The sequence below is a fragment of the Vanessa atalanta genome, chromosome 6 (genome assembly GCF_905147765.1).
Source record: "Vanessa atalanta chromosome 6, ilVanAtal1.2, whole genome shotgun sequence".
NCBI lineage: Eukaryota > Metazoa > Arthropoda > Insecta > Lepidoptera > Nymphalidae > Vanessa > Vanessa atalanta.
In genome coordinates this window covers 2,263,455-2,286,978 of record NC_061876.1, presented here as the reverse complement: position 1 = coordinate 2,286,978, position 23,524 = coordinate 2,263,455, and the positions used below count along the sequence as shown (strand labels likewise).

The 23,524-nt window shown below is 34.1% G+C and overlaps 2 protein-coding genes across 4 annotated transcripts in view; both read left to right on the top strand.

The window, feature by feature from the left end:
* The first annotated feature begins 9 nt into the window (after positions 1 to 9).
* Positions 10 to 3,457, top strand: LOC125064747 (DNA-directed RNA polymerase III subunit RPC9-like). The gene is made up of 4 exons (XM_047671946.1): positions 10 to 378; positions 728 to 848; positions 2,502 to 2,654; positions 3,232 to 3,457. Exons 1-4 carry the CDS (start codon positions 371 to 373, stop codon positions 3,319 to 3,321), a joined length of 372 nt encoding a protein of 123 aa, XP_047527902.1. The 5' UTR covers positions 10 to 370; the 3' UTR covers positions 3,322 to 3,457.
* Positions 3,458 to 7,350: 3,893 nt separating this feature from the next.
* The window catches only part of LOC125064579 (serine/threonine-protein kinase 17A), a 170,090-nt gene continuing 153,916 nt past the window's right edge, over positions 7,351 to 23,524 (top strand). For 2 of the 3 annotated variants that reach the window (XM_047671692.1, XM_047671691.1), the window contains exon 1: positions 7,351 to 7,952. In XM_047671692.1, coding sequence (XP_047527648.1) covers positions 7,807 to 7,952 — 146 coding nt within the window. In that variant the 5' untranslated portion in view covers positions 7,351 to 7,806. The remainder of the gene's footprint in view (positions 7,953 to 23,524) is intronic. The other variant, XM_047671693.1, reaches the window with a different exon arrangement.

Below are 23,524 nucleotides of genomic sequence, written 5' to 3'. Positions count from 1 at the left end.
TGTCAAACTACAAACCTCGCTTCGGCGGTAAGACATATTAAACGTCAAAATTGACATTCAAAAATCCAAATATGGACAAAAATATTCAGATGAAGAAAGATAGAGTTTATACTTTAGACACACATTTTCTGCAATAAAATGTGTGTGTGAAGTTGATGTACTTCAGAATAATATTTCAATAGACAAATAAAAACATTAATTCACTGAATACTACAACTAGGAAATCTAGTAGCCCGATACCCGTAGTTTTCATAGTAACATGGATACAAGAAAATATTTTGATGAGGAATAAATATTAAAGTACATTTTTTTTCAAAAAACACAGAAAAATATTAAGGCCACTACGTCATTATAAGTATAACAATGAAACATGGAGACGTAAGTTATCTTGTAAATAATACACTGAAAACAAATTGCATAATAGACAGAAAATTTTATTATGTAGCATATTGAAAAATCGATCGCTATGCATAATTTTTAATTAATAAATATAATACATAAAAACATTTGAAATTAATGATTCTTTCAAAAATATTGCAGTAATTACTAGTGAGAGCTTTAGAAAATATAGTCTTTCACATTGTGGTAATTGTGGTTTGTTCTATGACTTTTGTATAGAAATCTGAATGAGAGCATTGAGATTTGAAGTTTTGAGCCATGTGTTCTATGAACCATTTACTTATCAGTTTACTCAATTATATTTAGAAGTTAATATTTTATTTTCCAGGACAAAGGCCAATGCAGCATTTCTATGTAATTTTGAAGTAATGCAGATTTTACAGCAATTGAAAGATAAAACACAAAAGAAGCATAAACGAGAGGGATCATTAGCTACTGTGACATATGAGGTATCATTTATATTTATTTGAACATTTTATTACTTTACTCACTTATACTTTATGTATAAGTAAGGCATTATGGCAATATTATCTATAAAAGGATAATTAATCGAGGTACTCAAAAATTGTCTGAACTAAAACAAACAATAAAATTAAATGTAAATCAAAACTTATACTAGCTGATATTTACATATAAAAAAACCTATAATAATATTAAAGTATGGTTTTGAAGCTTGTTAAATACGACACCAAAATATTTGCCGATTAATGATAATTCTAATTTCTTGTAAGTCAATAAAAATAAAATAAAATAGCACTTTGTAGTTGGGCCTTGTGCAAGCCCCTTTGGGTAAGTATCACCTACTCATTAGGTATTCTGCCACCAAAAGGCAATACTTAATACTTTTGTATTCCGGTTGAATAGTGTGAGCCAGTGTAACTACAGGCACAAGAGATATAACATCTTAGTTCCCATAGTTCGTGCACATTGGCTATGTATGGAATGTTTAATATTTCTGACATTGCCAATGTCAATGGGATGTGCTTACCATGTAACATCAGGTGGCCCATTTGCTGGTCTGCCTACCTACTGAATAAAAATATTTAAAAAAAAACAATAATTATATGGTTTATTTAAAATACTGTACTATTTAAATGGATTGTTATATTAAATTTTTCATCAGAGAATTGTCCAAGTATCCTTATCACAGTTTATATAAATCTATACTAAGAAATGACCAGACATTCTTTTTAATGCCTTACTATAAAGTTTGCTGAACCGTTGTACAGTTGGGGTAAGAAAAGGTTCGTCACCTTAAGGTCTATTTTCGTGTGCTCAGTATACACAATAATCTCTTTTACCGATTTAGCATGACATATTGAGTTAGAAAAGGTTTGTCACCTTATGATATATTTTTGTGTGCTCAGTATGAGTGTTAATCTGCTTTACCGATTGAGTATGACAAATTGCGTCACAATGTACACTATTTTGAACCTATTTATCATACTATGTTAGTTTATTTTTATGTGCAGTTTTCTGTTTAATGCTTTACTTTCAAAATGTACTAAGAGTTTACGATTTGAGAAAGGAATGAATTTGAAAACTGACGAAGGCATTTGTTGAAAGCACTTGTTTTTGAGAAGTTTTAGTATATAATATTATATAACCAACTGAACTTCACCACTTTAAATTAAGACTTTTGACAAGCATGAAGTTTTTGTAACCGATAAAGGATAATACTTTTTGTAAAGTGCAAAATTTTCCAATAAAAAGAATACATAGCTAATAATGAAACGGAAAGTGGACCATGACAGTGAAAGAGTTGTTGTATTGTTATAAACAATATTTATTAAACAGGCAGAGTAACAACACTGCTGAAGTTCATACATGACTATTTATATAACATTCAAATCATATTTAATGTTTGTAGATGGTAGTTGTAAAAATCATATCACAAAATTAAATAACATTATAACAAAATTTATAATCAACTTAAATAAATATAAGATTATTTTTAATTATATATGAGTTGGTCGTAGTGCTTAACAGATAATTAACATGGTATTTACACTTATCTGTGGAGCTTATTCACTGCAGTTTGTCATGATAATGTTTTGATATTTCTGGGAGATGTTTTATTTTAATCTTTTATTCTTTTGCAGACTGTACACTATTTACAAGATACAGAATGTAAAAATCAATCTGCTGAATCTATACAAAACTTTCTAAAGGCGATGAAATGTTTTAAATTGACAAAGTCTGAAAAATTAATGATGGTGAACACTCCTCCTAGAACTGAATTAGAAATACAATTGGTAAGAAGAATTATTTAAATTTATATTTTTAAGGATTTATAAGATATATTAGAATATTTTTTTAAATATTATATTAGTCCTAAGGATTTCCTTCACTACTGAACAGGATATGCTTTCATTTAAAAGGTGAACTATAGTCATGTAAATCCCATTGCACTACATTTTAAGCCTTCCTCTAATATCATGTTTTGTTTTAAGTTTAGTTTCTATTTACAATGTATACTGGTTATCACTACAGAGTCCCTGGGCATAGACCCTAACATACATATCTGACATACTGTCAAATAATAAAAATACCCAATCAAAGATAATGGGTTTCAGCCTTATGCAGTTTTACTACTTTTTACTAATACATATATTACTAACACATCGATAGGAAATTTAATTTATAATTGATCAAGGTTTGTTTTAATGTCAAATAACAGTTTTAAATATTTTCAACATTTTCTTCAGTTATTTTTGGTAATTATAAATTTATTAATGCACGTTTTACCCTATACACGCTATGTTATAGGCCTGGATAGAATGTTACATTAGAGAAATATGAAAAATTCATTTTATATTTTTCTTTTTTCAGATTGTACAAGAAAGTGAAGAAAGATTATCAGAAGAAGATGTTCGAAAAATAATTGATGTTGTGAATGAATTCTTTCCAGTAAGCACATGACAACAGTGCCCACCATTAATTAAAAAAAAAATTTCATGTGTTGTTACAGACTATGTTTTATGCAAATGTTTTGTTACACAGATAATGTAAGAGATGAAGGTGATATAAGTATAAGTAAATATATTTTTCTAACTAAGTTTTCGGTATTGTTTATCTATAGTATGTTAAATTATAATTTTATGTGAGCTGAGTTAATTACTTCATCTGAGGTTTGCCTCCAGGATCTCGGGACCTGCAACACTATAGCTAGCCATAAGACCAACCGGCCAGGCTGATATGGCCATTTATAGCTGACAGCGGTCCATTTTCAATCGTTTTCCTTATGAGTCACGCCCTACGTTCGCTAGTGTCCCTTTGCCCGGCTTAAACATTTTTACATTATCAATTAGTCAAGCAGGTGTGTACATGTAACCACGGAAATTCCCCTAAGAATTGGTGCCCCGCATAGGCGGACCGACCGTCAGGACGTCATGGTAGCATGTGAAAGTGATCCCGTGGGCCCGTCGACGAGACGGAAAGGGTACCGCTGGTTTTTTACCTTTTTGTCCCACTTCCACGTGAGGGACAAAAAGGAACAACGCGTCACGCGTTTTTCCAGCGATAACAAAAGAAAAAAAAGGTGTGTACATGTAGCACACTGATCAAGCTCCTAGATAAGTGGTTTATGATTATTGATAATTTTTTTCTATTGAATGAAATAAATTAATAATCGATTAATAACAATCTACTGAGGTGTTTAAATTCAACCTACTGTATAGTAAGTATCCGTGCCCAACAATCCATGTGTAAAAATAATATGACTTCTATCATGCTCCTTGTGATGTAGTTATATAATATGAAAAATAAGTTAAAAAACGTCCTGTAGATATGGTCGTGTTTATTTCTTAAAAACTTCAAGTTTTAACATATCAATACATTATAAAGATTTTGTATAAATGCCAAATAAAATTAATTCCTATTTTTATATTCTATAAGGCTTTGTGCCAGCCCGTCTAAGGCGGTACCTATCACATATTCTACCGCCAAGAAGCCTTACTCAGTATTGTTGTGATATAGTTTGAAGGATGAGTGAGCCAGTGTAACTACAAACTTAGTTCTCAGTGATTATCGCGCATTCGCATTGGTGACGCATCGGTTAATTTTATATACAAAACTAATAAAACGTAATTTTATAGGCTTATTATCACTATGATGACGTACTCCTGGTCTTGAAGGATTTCGGCCGCGGTGGCGGTTGTCTAATTAGTTAGTGGTTATATTGTCTTTGGTTGTCAAGAGCGATTATCCAACTTTATTGTTAGTTTCCGGCAACACCGACCAGTTCAGTGTGGCTGTAGGGTTGCACCAAGGGTCGGCTCTAAGTCCTTACCTCTTCCTGCTGATTATGGACGCTCTAACGGCGAACATACAGGAGGAGGCACCCTGGTGCATGCTTTTTGCCGATGACATTGTACTGGTTGGTGAAGATGGACCTGAGATCCAGAATAGATTGGAAGATTGGCAACAGAAACTGGAGAATGTTGGCTTGAAAATCAGTAGAACGAAGACTGAATACATGTTCTGCGATTTCGGCGGTCTCTCCGGTCCTGAAGCCATAGCGTTTGATGGCGTAGCCCTTCCAGTCTGCTCCGACTTCCGGTATCTCGGTTCACTCATTCAAGGCGATGGCGAAATAGATCGAACGGTAAAGCACAGTATTAACACAGGGTGGATGAAATGGTGGCAGGTTACGGGAACAATTTGTGACCCCCGTATTCCCCTTAGACTTAAGGGGAAGATCTATAAGACCATGATCAGACCTGCTATTCTATATGGATCAGAGTGTTGGGCTATAAAAGGGATGACTGAAAGACAATTGCATGTGGCGGAGATGAGAATGCTGAGAGCAATGTGTGGTGTTACGCGAATGGATAGAGTAAGGAATGAGTACATAAGAGGAAGTTTGAAAGTGGCACCGGTAACCGAGAAGCTATCTGGAAACCGGCTGTCTTGGGATGGGCATGTTATGCGGAGGAATGAGGACCATGTTGTGAGAAAGGTTTTGAGTATGGATGTGGATGGATATAGAGGTAGGGGACGACCCAAGAAACGATGGATGGATTGTGTGAAAGACGATATGGTTAGAAAGAATGTTACTTGTGAGATGACGTCTGACAGAGAAGTATGGAAGAAGAAGACATGCTGCGCCGACCCCAAGTAAAATTGGGATAAGGGCAGGAGGATGGATTGTTAGTTTCCTAAGTTTTATTGTTTAATCTTTATTTCCTAAATTTTGTAAGAGACCGAGTTCCCCTACGAGATCAACGATTACGTGATACCGTAAACACTTCCAATTTCAGGAAACTGGTGACAAATGTCGACAGAAAAACATTTTATTGATCCAAACCGGGAGTGGACTCCCGACCTTGAGATCAGTGGCCTTAGAACCTAGCCGCTCGAGCAACGATGTTATTAAAATAATATGACATTTAAAAATCAGTTACATAATGACTTCGAGTCAATCACCTCAATAGGCCTCAAACACTGCTGATAAAAACTGCCCTACTTTTAACAGATTAAGATATAAATCTTTACATTTTTATTACTTATCTGTGCTTATCACTTATGATACATGTCTGCCTAGTAAAAAATATATATAGCAATTTTTTTTCCCGAACTACAAACGTGGGGTTTGTCTACGCCTTAAACACTTTTCATTATCTTGGAACATATCAAAGAGAACATCCTATTTATTGCTTTATTTTTGATTCCATCATTAATAATTAGCGTAATATTTTTTTAGAAATATGTATTATTAACATCTAATATAATGTGTCTATTTGAAAAAATAAATAAATAAAGATTCATCTTTTACTTTAAAATGAAAAATAATTAATCAATGTTTGTGCGTCAAAAAGACTGCGTCAAGACAGATGCAACCAATAGATACAATTATCGCAATAATTAAAACTATCAATGACACATATTTGCGAGAACGAACAAGAAGATTTTTTGAATTATCAGACGTTGGGACAAATAGCGCGGCCAGTACGTTGGGCAACCGATTTGCGTCTTTTTGTCATTCGCGGCGGGCGCTGGCCGGCAAGCCATTAATATAAATTATTTAAAGGAGCATAGTTTTATTATTATTATTATAAGTAAGTATACTGACAAACTGACTATCTGCTAATAAGAACCCACCACGGCCTATAGACTGGCACTGTATGAAATATCGAATGAAAATCCACAACAGCGTGATTTTTAAGACATTTTTTGCCTCGCACAACCACTCTGTGGAACCAGCTTGTGCCGGCGGTTTTCCGATACGATTTGGGAACCTTTAAGAAAAGAGCGTACTCCTTGCTTAAAGGCCGGCAACGCACCCGCAAGCACCCGGTGTTGCAAATGTCCATGGGCGGTGGTAATCACTTTCTAGGTGATCCTCCTGCTCGTTTACCACCATAACATAAAAAAGAACTTATTGTTGCTGTTTCGCCGCAGAATATATGGCAGTGGATGGTACCCATGTAGAAAAAGCCTACCATGATAAAATATTTTAAGATACTTATGCACTCAATTTTTTATTCTTGTGTACAATTTTATGAAGTAATTTTCTATAAAATGAAATACATAATACGCTAAATATCATTTAAATGGATAGATTAGAATTTTGCTTTTGTTTGTTACTCTTTTGTAAATTTATTCAATTAATATTCTAAACTGCCATCTATCGTCAACGTCAGATACGCCGAAGTTAATTTTTAATAGCATGTATTTTACCAAAAGATGTCGCTCTTACAACTTATGTTAATGATTATTTTATGAAATAATTAAAAAAAAGGTTTAATATTAGACTTTATTTCTGCTAAATAGATTATTGTATAACTATAATGAATACTTAATTAAAATTGAATTTGATTTTTTTTATAATGGCAACTTACGATATTTTTGTACTAGTGACATCTAGCAATAAGTTGTGAAACTTTATGACCCTAGATGACGTACAGCGTGCAACTTTCGAACTTGAAACAACAGAATAGTGACATTCGCCAGAAGCGGAATTTGAATAGTATCGGCCGCTGAGAGTCCGCGAGGAGCACTAGCGACAGAAACGTGTACGACGAAGTGCGGTCGACTCGTCGATACGCAGCTGTCCTTTCGCGTTTGTCAAATTTAAGTTTTTCTCGAAGCGCGTGTGTAAATAAACAAATTGTCTTATTACTTTTCGTAATGAAAATGAAGTGAAACAAATGTTTGTTTATTAATCGTGTCGAATCATAGTGGAGCTGGAGCCTTCGATACCGTAACCGCTTCTCGCAATGACAAGGGAGAGCATTCAGTTACCTTTTGAGAAATCGGAGGCATTTAAAATGTTTCTTATGGTCTAATTGTTGCTTTTATAACGTATAAGTGTATTCGTTGAGTATAAGTACTACTGTGTTTCGTTTTGTGACACTTTGGAGTATATTTTCGTTGCTAAAAGGTCGTTAGTCGCAACACGTTAAAATGAGTGTTTTGAGTGCTTTTACCAAGTCCGACTTTAAAACGGCGAGTGATGGACTACTGGAGCTCTCTGAGGAAAGGCTCCGCAGCATCATGCGCACGGAGCCCATCACAGACGTCTATCACGTCGAACAGACACCCTTCGCAAGGTAACTTAGTTTGTAAACTTGTAGTCACGTGTACTTTTCGAAAACTTTTTTGAAGGTTTTTTTTTATTACAACAAGATAAACTAATAGATCAAATCCTAACCAATAACGAACTTAAAGTTCTTCTAAATATTTTAAAGTAGATTTCTGTAAATAAAATATATACAAGACATTATTCATAAATACCTGTTAATAATTATTACCTCAATAGACTATGAAATAATTCATGGCCAATGCTGATAAAACATATCTGTTACCTATCAGTGAGTATGTGTGTTGTTGTAATGCTTAACATCACACATGGATGTTAGATATCATATATATGTGTGATTGTTTTAAGTCTATAATTTACAATGTAGTTGTGAAATATGCTTGCCATAATGTTTATCTCTGCATTCCTGATAAAGATGACTGATGAGTGTTGACTACCTTGATAATTAAAGATAACACTTCTATTTACCTTCTAAAAAGCTAGTGGGGCACTTGAAGCGTGAAATAAATAATACACTCCGAGACAATTTTTCCAAATATAGGTAACTAACTTAAAAAAAACTGTTCTATATTTTGACTGAGTCATGACCAGTTTGTTGCCATGTTAAATAATTGTAATCCAATTTATATTAAAATTAAAATAAATAATAAAATTTGTTATTAAAGTTCGTTAACACTTGTTATTATCATGGTTTATAAAGTCTTACATCTTAAATAATTTTGTATTAATTTGATTAGGAAAGAGTATAACAGGAGTAATTATCCGATTTCATTGTAAATTGAAATAATTTTCCTTTAATTGATTTGTATGGAAATATATTTACACACTTTTTTTTCAACATAAATTGATTTGAATATGCTTAATCAATATCTGTAATTTTATTTAATTCTACTTGTAACTTGTAAACTACAAAACTAAACTACTTGTATATTGTTACTGTATTTTTAAGGAAGGTCTTTACCGTCTTGGCTTACTTAAATTATGGCACTCTTAAATAATAGCAATTTTTTTAATATTTTATTTCGATAATATTAATATCAAGGTAAATTATATACAATTAATGACTCAAACTTTAGTTTTAAAAGCTTTTTTTAATTAGCAATTTTTTTATATACTTTTTACTTTGCGATTAAAAGACTTTTAAAAATCGCAAATTTGTATTGCGTTTTTTCAGAGTTGCTATAATCAAGGTATAATATAAAGGTTATCGTACACTACACGCGAAAGTGTGCCGGAATTTGTGGTGTCGTTTACTCGACGCGGGGACATGTCCAACTACTTTTCCCGTCGTTGCTGCCACCAGACGATGCAATATCCCAATACATACGATCATATAAGACTTAAAACTTAATTTGAACATACATATATAAAAACATTCTTCCTTTGTTTAACAAACATTATAAAACTACGACATTATAAAAGTTTACGATATAATTTGACGCGACTGAATATACGCTTAAATATAAAGGAAACTAATAATTTGGTATTCTGCTAACCAATTAACACACGTTGATGAATATTTATGTACTTAACTAGTTTATTATTTTTGCGTCGTTTTCGTTGGCAACAAATTCACACAAGCAGAGCTTATTTTTTGTTTTGTTTAATTACGTCGCTTAAAATGTGTAAAGGTATTGCTCCATTCAGCCATTCGTCATCAAGAAACAGACTAAAATTCTGTAAATCTTCGAATGATAAAATATTGTGGAATGAAAAAAATCATGTGCGTTGATGAGAAAGAGCAGATTCTGTCTGTTTATTACTGCAATTTCCAATGTAGTCTATGAACTTATTACAATGTATTATTAATCAGCGTTAGTGTGATGATACGTCTTTCTTGATACCTCCTAATAGGTCGTCGAGGTCAGATAGCAATGACTCTGTATAATAAATATTGATATTAATTAATCATATATATATATAATATTATAATATACATTTATATAAAGTTATCAAATAAAATTATATGTAAATAAAATCTGTATAATATAATTAAAAAAAGATTTATTATTGATGCTGTATTTGAAATTAGTTCTTGATTCAAATTTTCATATTCGTAAATACTTTTTTATAGGTACAAGTGTTTTTAATAATACAACTCGGTGTAAACTTAAAATAGTTTTATATTTTAGGGCTTAGAAATATATATCTATATACCTATGTGTCACATAAGAAATATAAAAATAATAATGTTGTGTAAGGTATTTGTAATACGTTTATTTCTCTTTCAAGTAATCCTAAAGCTCGTGCCAGTAGTATGTAAAAAGCCCAGGACCGAACTTGCGACCTTCAAACCACTAGGAAGCCCTTACACTTTTGATTTTCAACTATGTTCTTGTTTTTTTTTTGTTGAACGTTTTCGTGAGGCAACATTATCATCAAAACAACAACTGATTGTCAACAATTATCAGATATCATTAATATTTTTATAGATTAGAAAGTATTAACGACCGGGTTGTATGTAAAAAAATTCTTAGTTAATCAGTATTAAAATCTCCTCAAAGTAAATTTATACAATTTGAAAATGTTCGAACGAAACTAATCAATAAACCTTAAGGTTCCATATTAATTGATTCTCGGGTTGATTTATATGAATACTTTTGTACGTAGCGAAAGTGAAACGCAGTTATAAATCATGAAATAGAGTTGTTGCTAGATTCTATCGAATAATCGATTGTAAATCTATTCGATACGAAACAATAATATCGAGTTTCTAATACTGTTTGCTCCGTTGGTAATAAATCCTAGCAATATTCTTTTGAGGAATAAAAGAGCGAGACGAAAATGATTAATAATAATATTTCTTCAATACATTTTGATAAAAGTCGGGTAAGTTCAAATTTTGATGAATCGAAAGATCTCTATATATATACTTTTTCTAATCGATGTACAGAATTTAGTTTAATATCGTATTATGTCAGTAAATCCCTTACACTTCTCCAATCAATCGGTTAGTTGAGCAATAGTAAAAATCGATTTTATTTATGAGAAATTTAATTGATATTTTTTCTTAAATTAACATAAATCGATCGACGATGTAAATCTGTCTTTCGGCATTGAAGTGTTTAGAGTTAATGTAAGAATTTCTTAAAACCGATACCGGTTTATAAGTGTCGATAAGCGAATACGACGTGATGGATCGGTGGAGCTTTCCAGAGTTGAATCTCTCATGAGGTCACGAGGTCTGATCATAAGACCAATATGTTTGATTCTACCTGGAATACTACTTATTATGTTAATTGTCATACCATTAAATGTATATCTGTCGCTGTATATCTTTTGGATAAAATAAAATGATATAAAAATAGTGTATCCAACATTATTTAATTGCATACTTGGTTGTAAATATCTATTAGAATTAAATATGCTTAATACATTTTATACGTAACGGGATTCTTATGGTGATTACATTTTTTATGTGGCAACCCTGTAACCCAGTAAATGTAAATAGGAATCAGCGTTTATCAACTTGCAACCACTTTGATCTGACTTAGAGTAATCAATTTGTTTATTGAAGTTATTCTGAAGACGGGATATGTTTATTTGATAACATATATAATTATAAGTAATAATTTTTTAATTATTTATTTAGACAACTCTAATATGCAAAAAATGAGATAACTTCAAAATTAAGAAAATTAATTTTGATCTCGGCATCAAAAGCATGTTTGCCACAGATTTCATTAAAAAAATGTAAGTAGACTTACTGTATTTCTTGCGCTATTTTGAATGTAAAGTCAATGCATACGCTATTTATATATTTTTTAATTAATTAAAAACAATTGCTGCCATGGGCGCTACTTGACGCCATGAAGTTGCTAATTCTATGCAATAAAATAGGAACCCGCCCCAGTTAGTGCTAACACAATTTTATAATGTTAGATAATATTTCTCGGGACAGGAATGTGTTTACACGATAAATTGCGAACGACCCGATTTTAACAAAATGGGAAATGTGTGCTGTAACGAAGATAACCTGTTTTAGAATATTTATGAGATTAAATAGAATTTGTACGTTTGTTAACGTTTTGTTAATAGAAAAGATAACACGACTCATTAAAATATGACACCTAACTGATGATTTTGGGTCTAAATAACCACTATTCACTTTTACCGGCTTATTTATACATACCTACTTAGTTATTCGAAGAATCGATTTTCGTCGTTGATTTCTTACGCCTGAAAAAATAATTTTATTTAAAAACAATCCTGGGTACCGTACCCACCGTGTCCAGTCTAAACTATCGAGATACGCAAACACAAACAAAAAAAAAATAAGTTTAATTATTTTTTTATTACGTACCAATCGCATTTTTATTAATAATCTTATGTCATAAATGAAATTAATAAAAAATATCTATAAAAGAAACATTTGAGCAATTAATAATGGTATCAGAATCAGTTATATAGAAATTTATTAAAAAAACGTGTAAGTTACCCGCTGATAATTTGTCAATTGTGTCATTAGTATCTCATTTGGGGCAGACAATAATCATATCCAACGTAATTGACATATTTATGTAATATCTAGTTCTAGCGGTATCAAACTAGGCGATAGTATTGCAAAATCTGATTTCAAGTGTCTTTGTGCGCAGAATAATTGAAAATAAGGTTAAGTATGATATACTTTGTACATTGCTGAAGAGCTGGCATAACCACAACTTATAATTAGGATGTCGACTTAAAATATTACAAGTAAAATTAATTTTACTAGTCAATTATTTTGTGCTTCTTGAATTATTGAATTCTTTGTTATGTTTCCTAATACGTATTATAAGTCGCCATATCCTCATATAACGGATCAACTAATTGGTATTTTCCAAAGCTTTATATGTAATTAATTTAAAAAGTGACTCAACACATGTTTCCTCGAGTTGCGAACGAACTCAGAAGTACTAATGACGTAGATATTCAAAAAAAATCATTTAACCTCGTTAAGAATGTATAATACATTATGACATTCCAGAAAATGTTACCTCTATTGTCGACAATTAGTAGCCTCGTGTCGTGTCAAGTACGTTATTGTTAAAGCACTGGCCGGTGCTTATCTTCGCAGTAATTGTCTTTTAATGTGACTGACGATCAGTGTCGTTGGAGTTTTTTTTCACGTCGCCTTTTAAAAAAATATCATGTAGTAGTATATAAATATACTGTTTCAAATAGCAGAGTTAATAAGAGATTTTAAAATTAACCTCCTCTATAACAGTATTAGTGCAGCCGCTTGATAGTATATTGGTCGACAAGCTCAAAATAGATTCAATCAACAATTTATGATCTGGCAAACAGGGCCACTTTGCCGGGGGCAAACGAAGTGAAACTGTACTTTTCAAAGCCAGTAAACGGGAGTTTGGCAATCTAGACGCCCAGGGCGGCTGGTCTCCCGGGAATCGATAACAGTTTTTGCTCGCACTACTCAGATGTAATCGGTGACTTTCTACAGCTGGTCAGTCGGAGCGGTTTCACTTTCAAGCGACGACGGAATGCGGCCGGACCTCCGACCCGTGTCTGCCATGTCACGGGCGCCCTTCACACATTTGATTTCCCTGAATATTTACTCGCATTGCTGGCGACTGCTTGTATTATATTAAAATCGATTAGGCGTGAAATTTCTTAAAATAATGCATTAAAAAAGGAATATGTCTCATCGTCTTCGCTCAACTCGTGATCTGACCGCGTTGTCACGTATCTAGGTGACAAGTCCGAACTTGTTTCGCACATTACGACTGCATAATTATGCTAAATCCAACCGCAGCTCGTACAGTTTGTTTGGATTATCCAAACGTAAGTTACCGTCATGTATTAGACCTTCTCAGTCGCTTATATTGATTCGACACGCGCCCCGAATACTTGAGATAGATTCCACGGCAGCTATCCGCGCTAATATCTTATTCGTGTCATTAGTGCGAAATGTCAGCAGTTTGGCAGCCGCGTTGCCGGCCAACGTGCCTCGCGGCCGATGCACCGCCCTGGCCCGCACCAGCTAAATTCGGGACCGTTGCATCACGCGTCACTTTCAGTTTCGTTTGTCACGGGGCTATTTTAGATAATGTCGATTATTAGAACGCCGGTTTTAGCCTCACCGAACGCCGGCCCGCGAGAATCCTAACCGTATGACTAATCACGACGGCATGAGGAAACTTCCACGTCATTTTGGTTCTATATCCGACCTCTCATTTCCTATTTAAATAAGTTGACGGCTAAAAGAGGACACAATAAGGCTAGGCGAGTTTCAAAGTCAGTGTGCAACTATGCAGCGGGTCTTGGCCTGCAGTTATCTTGACTTTGCGGAACGAAACCCGATACGTATGTAGCAACACAAGCAAGGCCAACGCGTCCAAGCTCTTTTACTTTGGAAAAATAAAATTTATACTTTATTCTTAAAAAAGAGTCTTAAAAAAACAGCAATCGTGAAAACTACGCCAAGTAAAAAATACTCGCTATTAAATCAAACCCCCTTTTTATTTAATCCGCTGACTATCCTCTGCTTTCTTATGTCTGACTGCAGCGCCATAACATATTGAGGGCGGAGTTTTTTTAACGCAGTCGTTCCGCACCTCGGGCACCCTGGAATGGACAACGGTCATGCCCTTCGCCTGCAAGGCCATTCGTTGGGCGAATGTTCACCTGCGATAAAATGCGGGCAAGTTGTGCAACTGTCGCGACAGAGACACGTGGGCGATGGCCCGATCGAGAACAATCGCTCCTCTCGTCTAACGAACATCGGAATGCGGGGTTCTGGTACTGTTACAAAATCGAGTGTAACAGCAGGCCAATGTCAACATGGCTCCCGTGTTGACTTTTGATTGTCTCTATGGTAATACGAGTGTCGCCTGCATCGCTAATTCGCGGTGCGTTCGTGTAGGCGACTAGATTTTCCACCGCGGGTTGGGCCACTCGCATAATGTGGGTACAACGTGCTGCGTAGCGAAAGTCTAGCCGACCTTCGGCGCCTAGATATGGCTGGTAATAGATACCTCATGGAAAACTTAATTCTGTTTCAAACAAGAAATTACTAGTAAGATTAAAACTGCCGTGATAAATTATGATTAAGCGGTTTACTTATGCATGCAATCTGTTGTTTTAAGGTATAATCTTAATGATCGTTATATTAAAAGGCACCCAAAATTTCATAAACAGAATACACAGCCATCGGTTCAAACGATACTCTTGCAAGATTTTATCACATGTCTCATGGTACCAGTTTTGAGCTATCGACTGCGATCTTATCTTATGTTAATAATATTTTTACTTTTGGTTGATGTTACTTCTTTTCTTTAATAAAAGATTCCACGTTTCCGTTTTTACGATTTTTTCTAGTTTTTGTATAATTTGATCGAATGATGTACGATGTCACGGTTATAAAAATATAAATGTCTTGAGAAGTTATTGCTGGAATTATTGACTGTCATCGTATAAATTTATGGGAGACCCGCAGTTTGATGACTGCATCGGTGTCGAATTGGACGTGAATCACAATGTCATATTATGTGATGTAACAACGTAAGAATTGGGTTTTCCTAAAATTGGAGAAATACGGTCAAGTCCTCAAGTTACGCTTATTATTGTAGGTCATAAAACTTTCAAAAGATGTCATATCCTATTGCAGTTCTGTATGAGTACATTAAACGACATATATGTGGATACATTTTGGATGGACGTCATTTATACATGAAGCTGAATAATGCATAAACAATTTCGTATGTTTTAATTTATAAAATGATTTAGATACTACTGAATGTAATATGCATCTATTATTATCGCAACATGTTTCTTTATCGTTTTTATATTACATAAAGTCGCAACTACAACATTCTGGTATGTCGAGCAGTGGGGCTTCGCTGTGAGCTAATATTGACGTGTCTCAATTTCATTGTTTGAACACTTGATGGATGCGGTTCGCTGTCGCTCAGTTTGATGTTGATTCCCATTCCTAACCTTGAGCGGAGTTCAGTGACTCGAGCCGATCGCACCCATCTCGCTCAGCTCTAATTGTGCGCTTCCGGAGTATTTCCATCCTCTGTCAGGACCTAGGACATCGTGCGGCACGTGCATCCTGAATGTTTACACATTCGACTATATTTAACTCGGTTTATTTCGCCCCCACAGAACGCTAACTCATACTGACGGACGACTGTAAATACAAATAGTCAAATACCAAACGGAGTTGAAGAAACAATTTTATACCACCCCTAATTCGAGCGTCCGCGGTGATGGATCTTATGAGTATCTTATATTGGCCGTAAACGCGCGCGTTGTTCTAGCATTCCTCGTGGACGATTTATCGCACGTCGACCGGCGCTGCGTAAATATAATTAGAGAGGCTATTTATCAGCTCGGCGGAAGGGCGCTCTCTATCGCCGTTGTAAATCTCCTGCGTCTCCGGATGGCTCAATCCAGCGAAGAAATGGAATGTCGTGGATGACGCTTTGGAAAATCTACGCGGATCTGTATACCATACGTCACAATCAGAGAGGATTACTTGGCGCAATCTGAACGCTATTTGCTTAAGTGTAATGGATACGACGTTTGGACATTTGTCCTCGGGATTATGTTAATTTATGACAGTTCCACGCGTAGATGTTAAACTTGGACTCCGCTAACATTCCGATGTCGTTAATGGAAGCAATATGCACTGATGAAATCTGAAAGACGTTTGGTATATTTGAGAAATCTAGAATTATTTATATGTATTAAAAAAAATTCTGAATTTAATTCAAAATATGTTTTAATAAGAAATACATTGTTCATACAAAAATCTTATTAGGTAGTGCTAGTGATATAAACTTTATAACTGCACTATTGATAAATTATACTGACAATTAATAAAACGTTTAATACGCCCACGTTAATAAAAATAAGGAAAGTAATTTTAATTTGTAATGTATTCACAATTTTCTGTAGATGGTCGGACCGCCGGCCGGGGGTGGTCACCTGCAGAAACAATATATTAGCATACACCGTGCACAATTGCGCCGGTGCACCGCCCAAACTTATCCGTGGTTCAAGTGAAAACGAACCAAATATAAACTACAAAAACAAGTTATCGTATATGATTCAAGTTTGTACTTATAAAATTCTTATAAATAAAATGCATGCAAAGATATATTTGTAATATTTCTATAACACTATTTTATTAATAGTTTTAGTTTCTTTGCGAGTTTTTGAGAACATATGAAATTGGGAATTGGATATGATGGTTTTTAATTTTGTCAACTTAAAACATTGTTGTAGCTAAGCACTCGTATCTTATACATAATTTAAGTAATACTCTTGAGTACATGTCTATAAATAGTTTCTAATTTACGTTTATAAACCAGTAAATATCGGTATTTTACAATACACAAGACCTGGAAACCAAAAATCATTTATTGTTTATTATTGTACCAAACGTAATAAAAGTATACGCCGACTTTATTGAACAATATGCGAATGCACCTATGAATATTTAATGGGCGTCCACAACCATGACCTTTATTTTGGCCTACCTCTCCGCCCATTGTTCTTGGACTATAAAATAATAAAATTTATCTTATAATAGTTTGATTCCTTCACCGAGCACAAGCATAGGTCAATATCGCTACTCGTTCCGATCAAAAATTATACACGCCTATTACCTATAGTTGAGTTTGATATTTTTTTTAACTCGTTATTGTCATTGAAATATCTATCAAAAGATACATCAGTATTCATATTTTTTTGTTCTTTATAACAAAAGATTACATTACGACTTATGCCAAAAAAAATAACCATTTCATCTTCGGTGATGCAATCGACAGCATGCCTTAGCGATTATCCTGTGGCTGCTGAGTCATAGTCGCTGTCTTGTAATGTATTTATAAAATAAATTTATTAACCTTTCCCGATGACTAAGTCTATATTAGCATAGGTATGTCTTCTAAAAATGTCGAATTGTCATCGTAATCTTTGTAGAGTTCAGGTAGAGTTCATTAACCTCACAGGGCAGTCTATGAATTGTCTCACAGAAAGTTGTTAACGTGTGGTGTGTACCGTAAAAAGGCCATTAGGGGGAGTGTCGGCTATCGGCCGGGTGTCGTCACTCCAGTGACGGTTTTTTGTCGCTGAAGTCAACGAGGCGTCTTCCTTCGGTCTTTGCTTTGATTAACGAGCGTAACTCGATATCGCAGGTTTTCGTCGTTTCGTTTTAGTAACTAAATTGAATCTGACAATTTATGAAAATGGAACACGTACTTTATATTTTTATACAAGAAGAATCTTGCATTACATGTTCGTTTATATTATTGTTTCTATTTGACTTAGTGGACATCTGTTGACATTGTTTACTTACAAGGCATATTTATATTCCACACGGTACCGCAGGATAGCAAAGGTCGTTTATATTCGCCATCGCTGGTTTCAATTTCCTGGATACCTGATTAGTGGAATATTCATTTCGTTCCCGATATAGCGGTATTCAAATGATTACGCGACCGGAAATTACATTCGATTGAGTACTTGCCCTGATTATATTATGGTAAACATTAGTGTTGTAATACGATGGAATTGAATTTTTAAGGCATAGGCATCAGTACATGCGCGGTGAATGTTTCCGCGATTCCAGTGATGGAATTTACCGCGACTTGTGAAATAACTTGAGCAGATGCCGACAAAACGAATGTGCAACTGCAGAACTTTGAGTTCGCTCCATCTCGTTCAACATGTTCGTGTTTATCCCTTTCTCCCCTGAGCTTGTCGATTTTGGACGAGCGGTGACGGTGACAAAGCCTCACTTTCTATGGGCACACGCGTAGCGTCAAATGAAGTGTGTCGCGTACGCAGACAGCTGCACGATAGATTCACTGTTCAAATGTTCGCCGGAAACCATCAATTTAGATAGTGCGCAAGATTGCCACCGCAAAGTTTCTGTAGGATGCTACCATTACTTGGAGGAAGCTGTGATTTATGACCTTCATTGTTTAGTCTTAGGATCTTTTACAACTTCAATTAATTAGATGATTTAACCATTTCTAAATAAGTATGCTGTCTTAATGCTTCCAACAAAGCACTGCGATATTATTCTTATTCAACCGACCGAATCTTACGCGCGGATGCGTTGCTATCCGCATTACCGAATAGCTCCATACGAGGGGCCGTGACATCTTCTCTTCCTTTTTTATTATGGTTTATTTACGTTCGAACCCCTCCGATTAGATAGTATATTTGTATTAATAGTTCCTTTTTGCTCCAGAATATATTGATCTGTAAGTTTTTTTTTGGATTTCACAAAAATACGTAAATTAAATTGATATAACATAATTCGAAAAATAGTGTGAATAGTTGAATTTTTATTCATTCATCTTAAAGTATTTGTTTCATTAGTTAACATGTACTCACTCTCGACGGTATTTGCTTAAATCAATGTTTTCATATCGTATACTTTCTCGCATCGAAACGAGCGAAGCGCTGCCGAAGTATTGTTTATGAAAAGCGGGTCAGAAGAAAGCGATTGGCGGAGCGGTTGGTCACTCGGTGATATCTCCCGGTGAAGAGGTCACGGCCATTACGCGTACCGCCTGAGAACAAATCGTGAACCCAAACTAAATCACTCGACGCTACCGTAACAATGCTTTTTGTTTGAATTCCTTAAACTGCCGATAGTGCTACAGATTTCTCTTTTCGCCGTTTTTTCCTCTAATTGGTACGATTCAATTGCTATCACTGCATTGGAATTTTTATTGCGCTATTTATCATTTCGTTTTCATGAGCGGCGTATGAGATGAAATTCGAATTTTACGTTTTATTTTTTACGGTACAGGAGGTTTGAAACGTGTACGAGTATGATATGAAAGAGAATGTAAAATATATTTTTGTATGATAACTGCATTCCACTATTGTGCATCGAAGGGTTATTGTCATTTGCTCGTTCGAGTGTAAACAATACAACTTCCGCTGGCATCACGTCCATATTGCTAATTGAATTTGCCTCGAGTATATGTAGTTACTTTGGAATACGAATGAGAGGTGCATCGGCTTCATTATTTCGTCTTTTAATCATGTGAATATTCATTTATACTAGTGTGAATGTGTTGTTTCGCGACGGTCGGTGCGATTGTGTGCGTGTGCGCACATCGAATCAGGAATGCGTTTGCGCAGCATGCGCGCTGCGGTGCTCAAGTGTCATGTCATTTGTCTGCGTTCGCTCTTTGTTTAAGTGTTATTTTGTCACAAGGTCGCCATAATTGCAAAATGTTTTAATTGCTTTTCTAGCATCTGGTTTTACTTTTCATCGGCTACATAACTATATATAATGTGTATAATATTTAATTTGTTCTATATTTATGTATTCATGGAATATATAATTTAATACATAATTCAAGACCATTAGCAATATTACGCACATACTATATACATTTTAATCCAGTGTCGGCTTTTAATTTAATAACTTATATGGTTTTATGTTATGTTGAATATGTATTATATGGATCGATACGATTAAAGGCGGCTTATCGTGAATAGGTAGGTAGTTTCTACTCAACAGATTATATAAAATTTGGAGGTAATTTGCATTTTTTTTATTAGTATACGATTTGCCGAGTGTGTCGTTTAATCGAGATAAAATTAAAAATGTAATTGGGCGACTGAATTAATGCCTTTTAACGGTTTTGCAGAAAGTGTATCGGGCCATAAGTGTATCGGTAGTTATCTAATTTGATCGCGACAAGTGCGGTTAATACACCGACTAACCTTAAAAAAACAGATGGAAATGTAATTGTTGCTTTATAACATTTGAATTGTTTTACGATTGAATAAACGATTGACCAATTTTTCTTCCAATATTTTTTTTCAAAAATAGGTAAATTTTCTTTTTCAATTAAGTGACAATTTAACATAGATTGTCGTAGCGTTAGTTCTTCAAAAACATCGAAATATATAAATAATTTTATCTATAAAATATTAACAGTATTGATATTTCAAGAAAACCCTTTGTTTAATTAATAGTTATAAATATAATACAATAACGGAAGCCGCCATTTAATTATAATGCGAATATGGTTTTAAGTAAACATTCGCACAGTAATACGACCGAGCAAGCACGTGGGAGGCGCCCACACACCCCACGATCAATAAATCACTCATCGAACTCATGTCCGCGGTGTTTTCTAAATTATACTGCGGCTTAAATATATCCATAACATTCAAACAAAATAACTCATTAAAACAAACTGTACAAAGCCTTTTAACCGAATTGGGACTATATACCGTTGAATCCATTTGCAAAATAATTTTCCAAATTACAATATTACCGAAATGGCCTTGTATTATAAAATCAATAAAATTTAAGCCCAAAGCTCTTCGCCGTATATGGCCTTCCATGTCCGTCAGCCTTTATCTCGTATTTGCATGATACGACACGTGTAATCCACGGATACTGTTGCATTATAAAATGTTCAGGATCCTGTCGACAATTTTAGAGTCGGTCTGACCTTTTCGAAGATAATGATGTAAAACGAATTATTTAACTAGTGGTCTAACTGTAACTGCCAGAAATAAATTTGTAGTATCCAACATTTTTTTTGCAATCTTATTAAAAGAATTTTTTTCGATAACTCAAGATACCAAAAAAAAGAAGTCAGTTGACGAATGGTTCTGTTTGGTCTTTTCCTGTACATATATAGTTAGTCTTATGTATGTTGAAATAACAGTTATGAAAAAAAAAACAATCTGCGTTTCCTAAATTAATGTAACGGTTTCTATCGTTTTAGTACGGAAGCCCGCAGGATGTGACCCAAAAATTAACCATCGAATTTGTCAAGCCACTCATAAAAATAATTCATATTTTTAATTAGTTGCAAAAATAAGCTTAAAAATGTGATTTAATTTTACTTAAAAAAAAATCATTACTTCGTTCAATATGAGTTCTATTAATCAACTCGGAATGGTGCAACAGCGGGAGGTCTATTACATCCTTATAAAGTGCTTTCATCAATTTAGACGAATGTTTTATGCCAAATAAATTGCGTTTAAACGCTTCCGCATACATCTAGCGATCATTTACACATGTCTCATCAAATTTGTGGAATGAGTCAAAACTGACGCCATGTGGGTGGCAAGTTGTGTACTAAGATTTTTTCGCCTTCGCTTCCCAAACACTTATATTTGGATGGAATAGACCTCCAGCGTCGATGTTTAAAATAAACTCGTCCACAAAAGCTTTAGGAAAATATAAATATTAGGATTTCTATTTTAACAGGTGATTTTATTTAAATGTTTACGCTACTCTGATGTTTTTGTACCCGTATCATTTGTGGTATTTCATTAATGGGTATAATCAAAGATTAGGGACACCGATGGCATCGTTTTTCGTAATCTTCACGGAAGGTCGTAGAAACGTTATCCATTTAACGGGTGACAAATAAATTTAAACCTTATTTCTTTTATATAAGATTAAAAACGACTTTAATATAGTGGAATTGAGAATTCAATTCGATCCACGGGTCGATGCCACAGGTCAAAGCTAATTATGAAATAGCAGCAGAGGATTAAAACGATTGAACGAACATGTTTATTAAATTCAGTAAATTCAGTTTTACGCATTAACCTGTATAATAAGACTTGTCAATGTGAATTTTATTCCCTTGTATCCGTTCTGAGGGTTTATTGGTGAAGTGCCAAGTTAATAACTATTCGAGCCAAAAAATATTTACTATACAAAATTTCTTAAACGTTAACAGGGAATGAAATACACTCACTGATCGTGCTTTCTTTTGTTTATATATTATAAGCTCAAAATATATTTATACTAGGATCTATCTATATATACATCTACTGAACTAATTTTGTGATTTATGCTTTTTAAATGAGGTACCTAATTGCTTTCGTATGTTGTTTCAACTGAGTTTATTAAAATATGTTATTTTGAATATATACTGAATACAATACTGAAAGTAGTATTCGCAAGTTAAATTAATTGGCAGTGATACATGTTTAATTTAAAAGACGGAAGTTTAAAGAAATTAATTTTATTAAAATACCTCACGTAAAATCGTTGAATTATTGCCTCTGAGCAGAGAGTTAACGAGGTAAGAAGTCTGACCTCCAATCTTCCGACACTGACTCCAGTTCTTTGTGGCTTTATTTAGTCCGAATAGGCCACTTTGTCACCGTAAACGTTTCATCTCGATCGATGAGATCGGTTTTAACCTTATTCGACTATCATTTTGTTAACCTGTTATTTTCATTATTTATGTTGTATAATTATCAATTTAATATTGAACGGTCAATTATTGTATCTCGCAACTTGTTCGAATAATAACTATATTTAGTTATACGTTTTGAAATATTATGAATATTTCTGTTTTTTTTTTTTTAATCACAACTTTTTATTCCTTGGTCCAATTCATGTATTTGGTACAATTTTATATCAGTAGTAGTTATTGTTATATTAGTTAGAATCTCGGTTCGATAATTAAATTATAAAAAAATATAAGAATTTACTGTGAGAAAATCTGTTTTTCTAAATATATTAAATGTCCCGTGTGAGAGGTTAATAGATATTGTAATGGTATGCCAGGGAAGCAGCACGAGAGAGAAATAATTGTAGTCGGATCTTGCATGTCATTTATC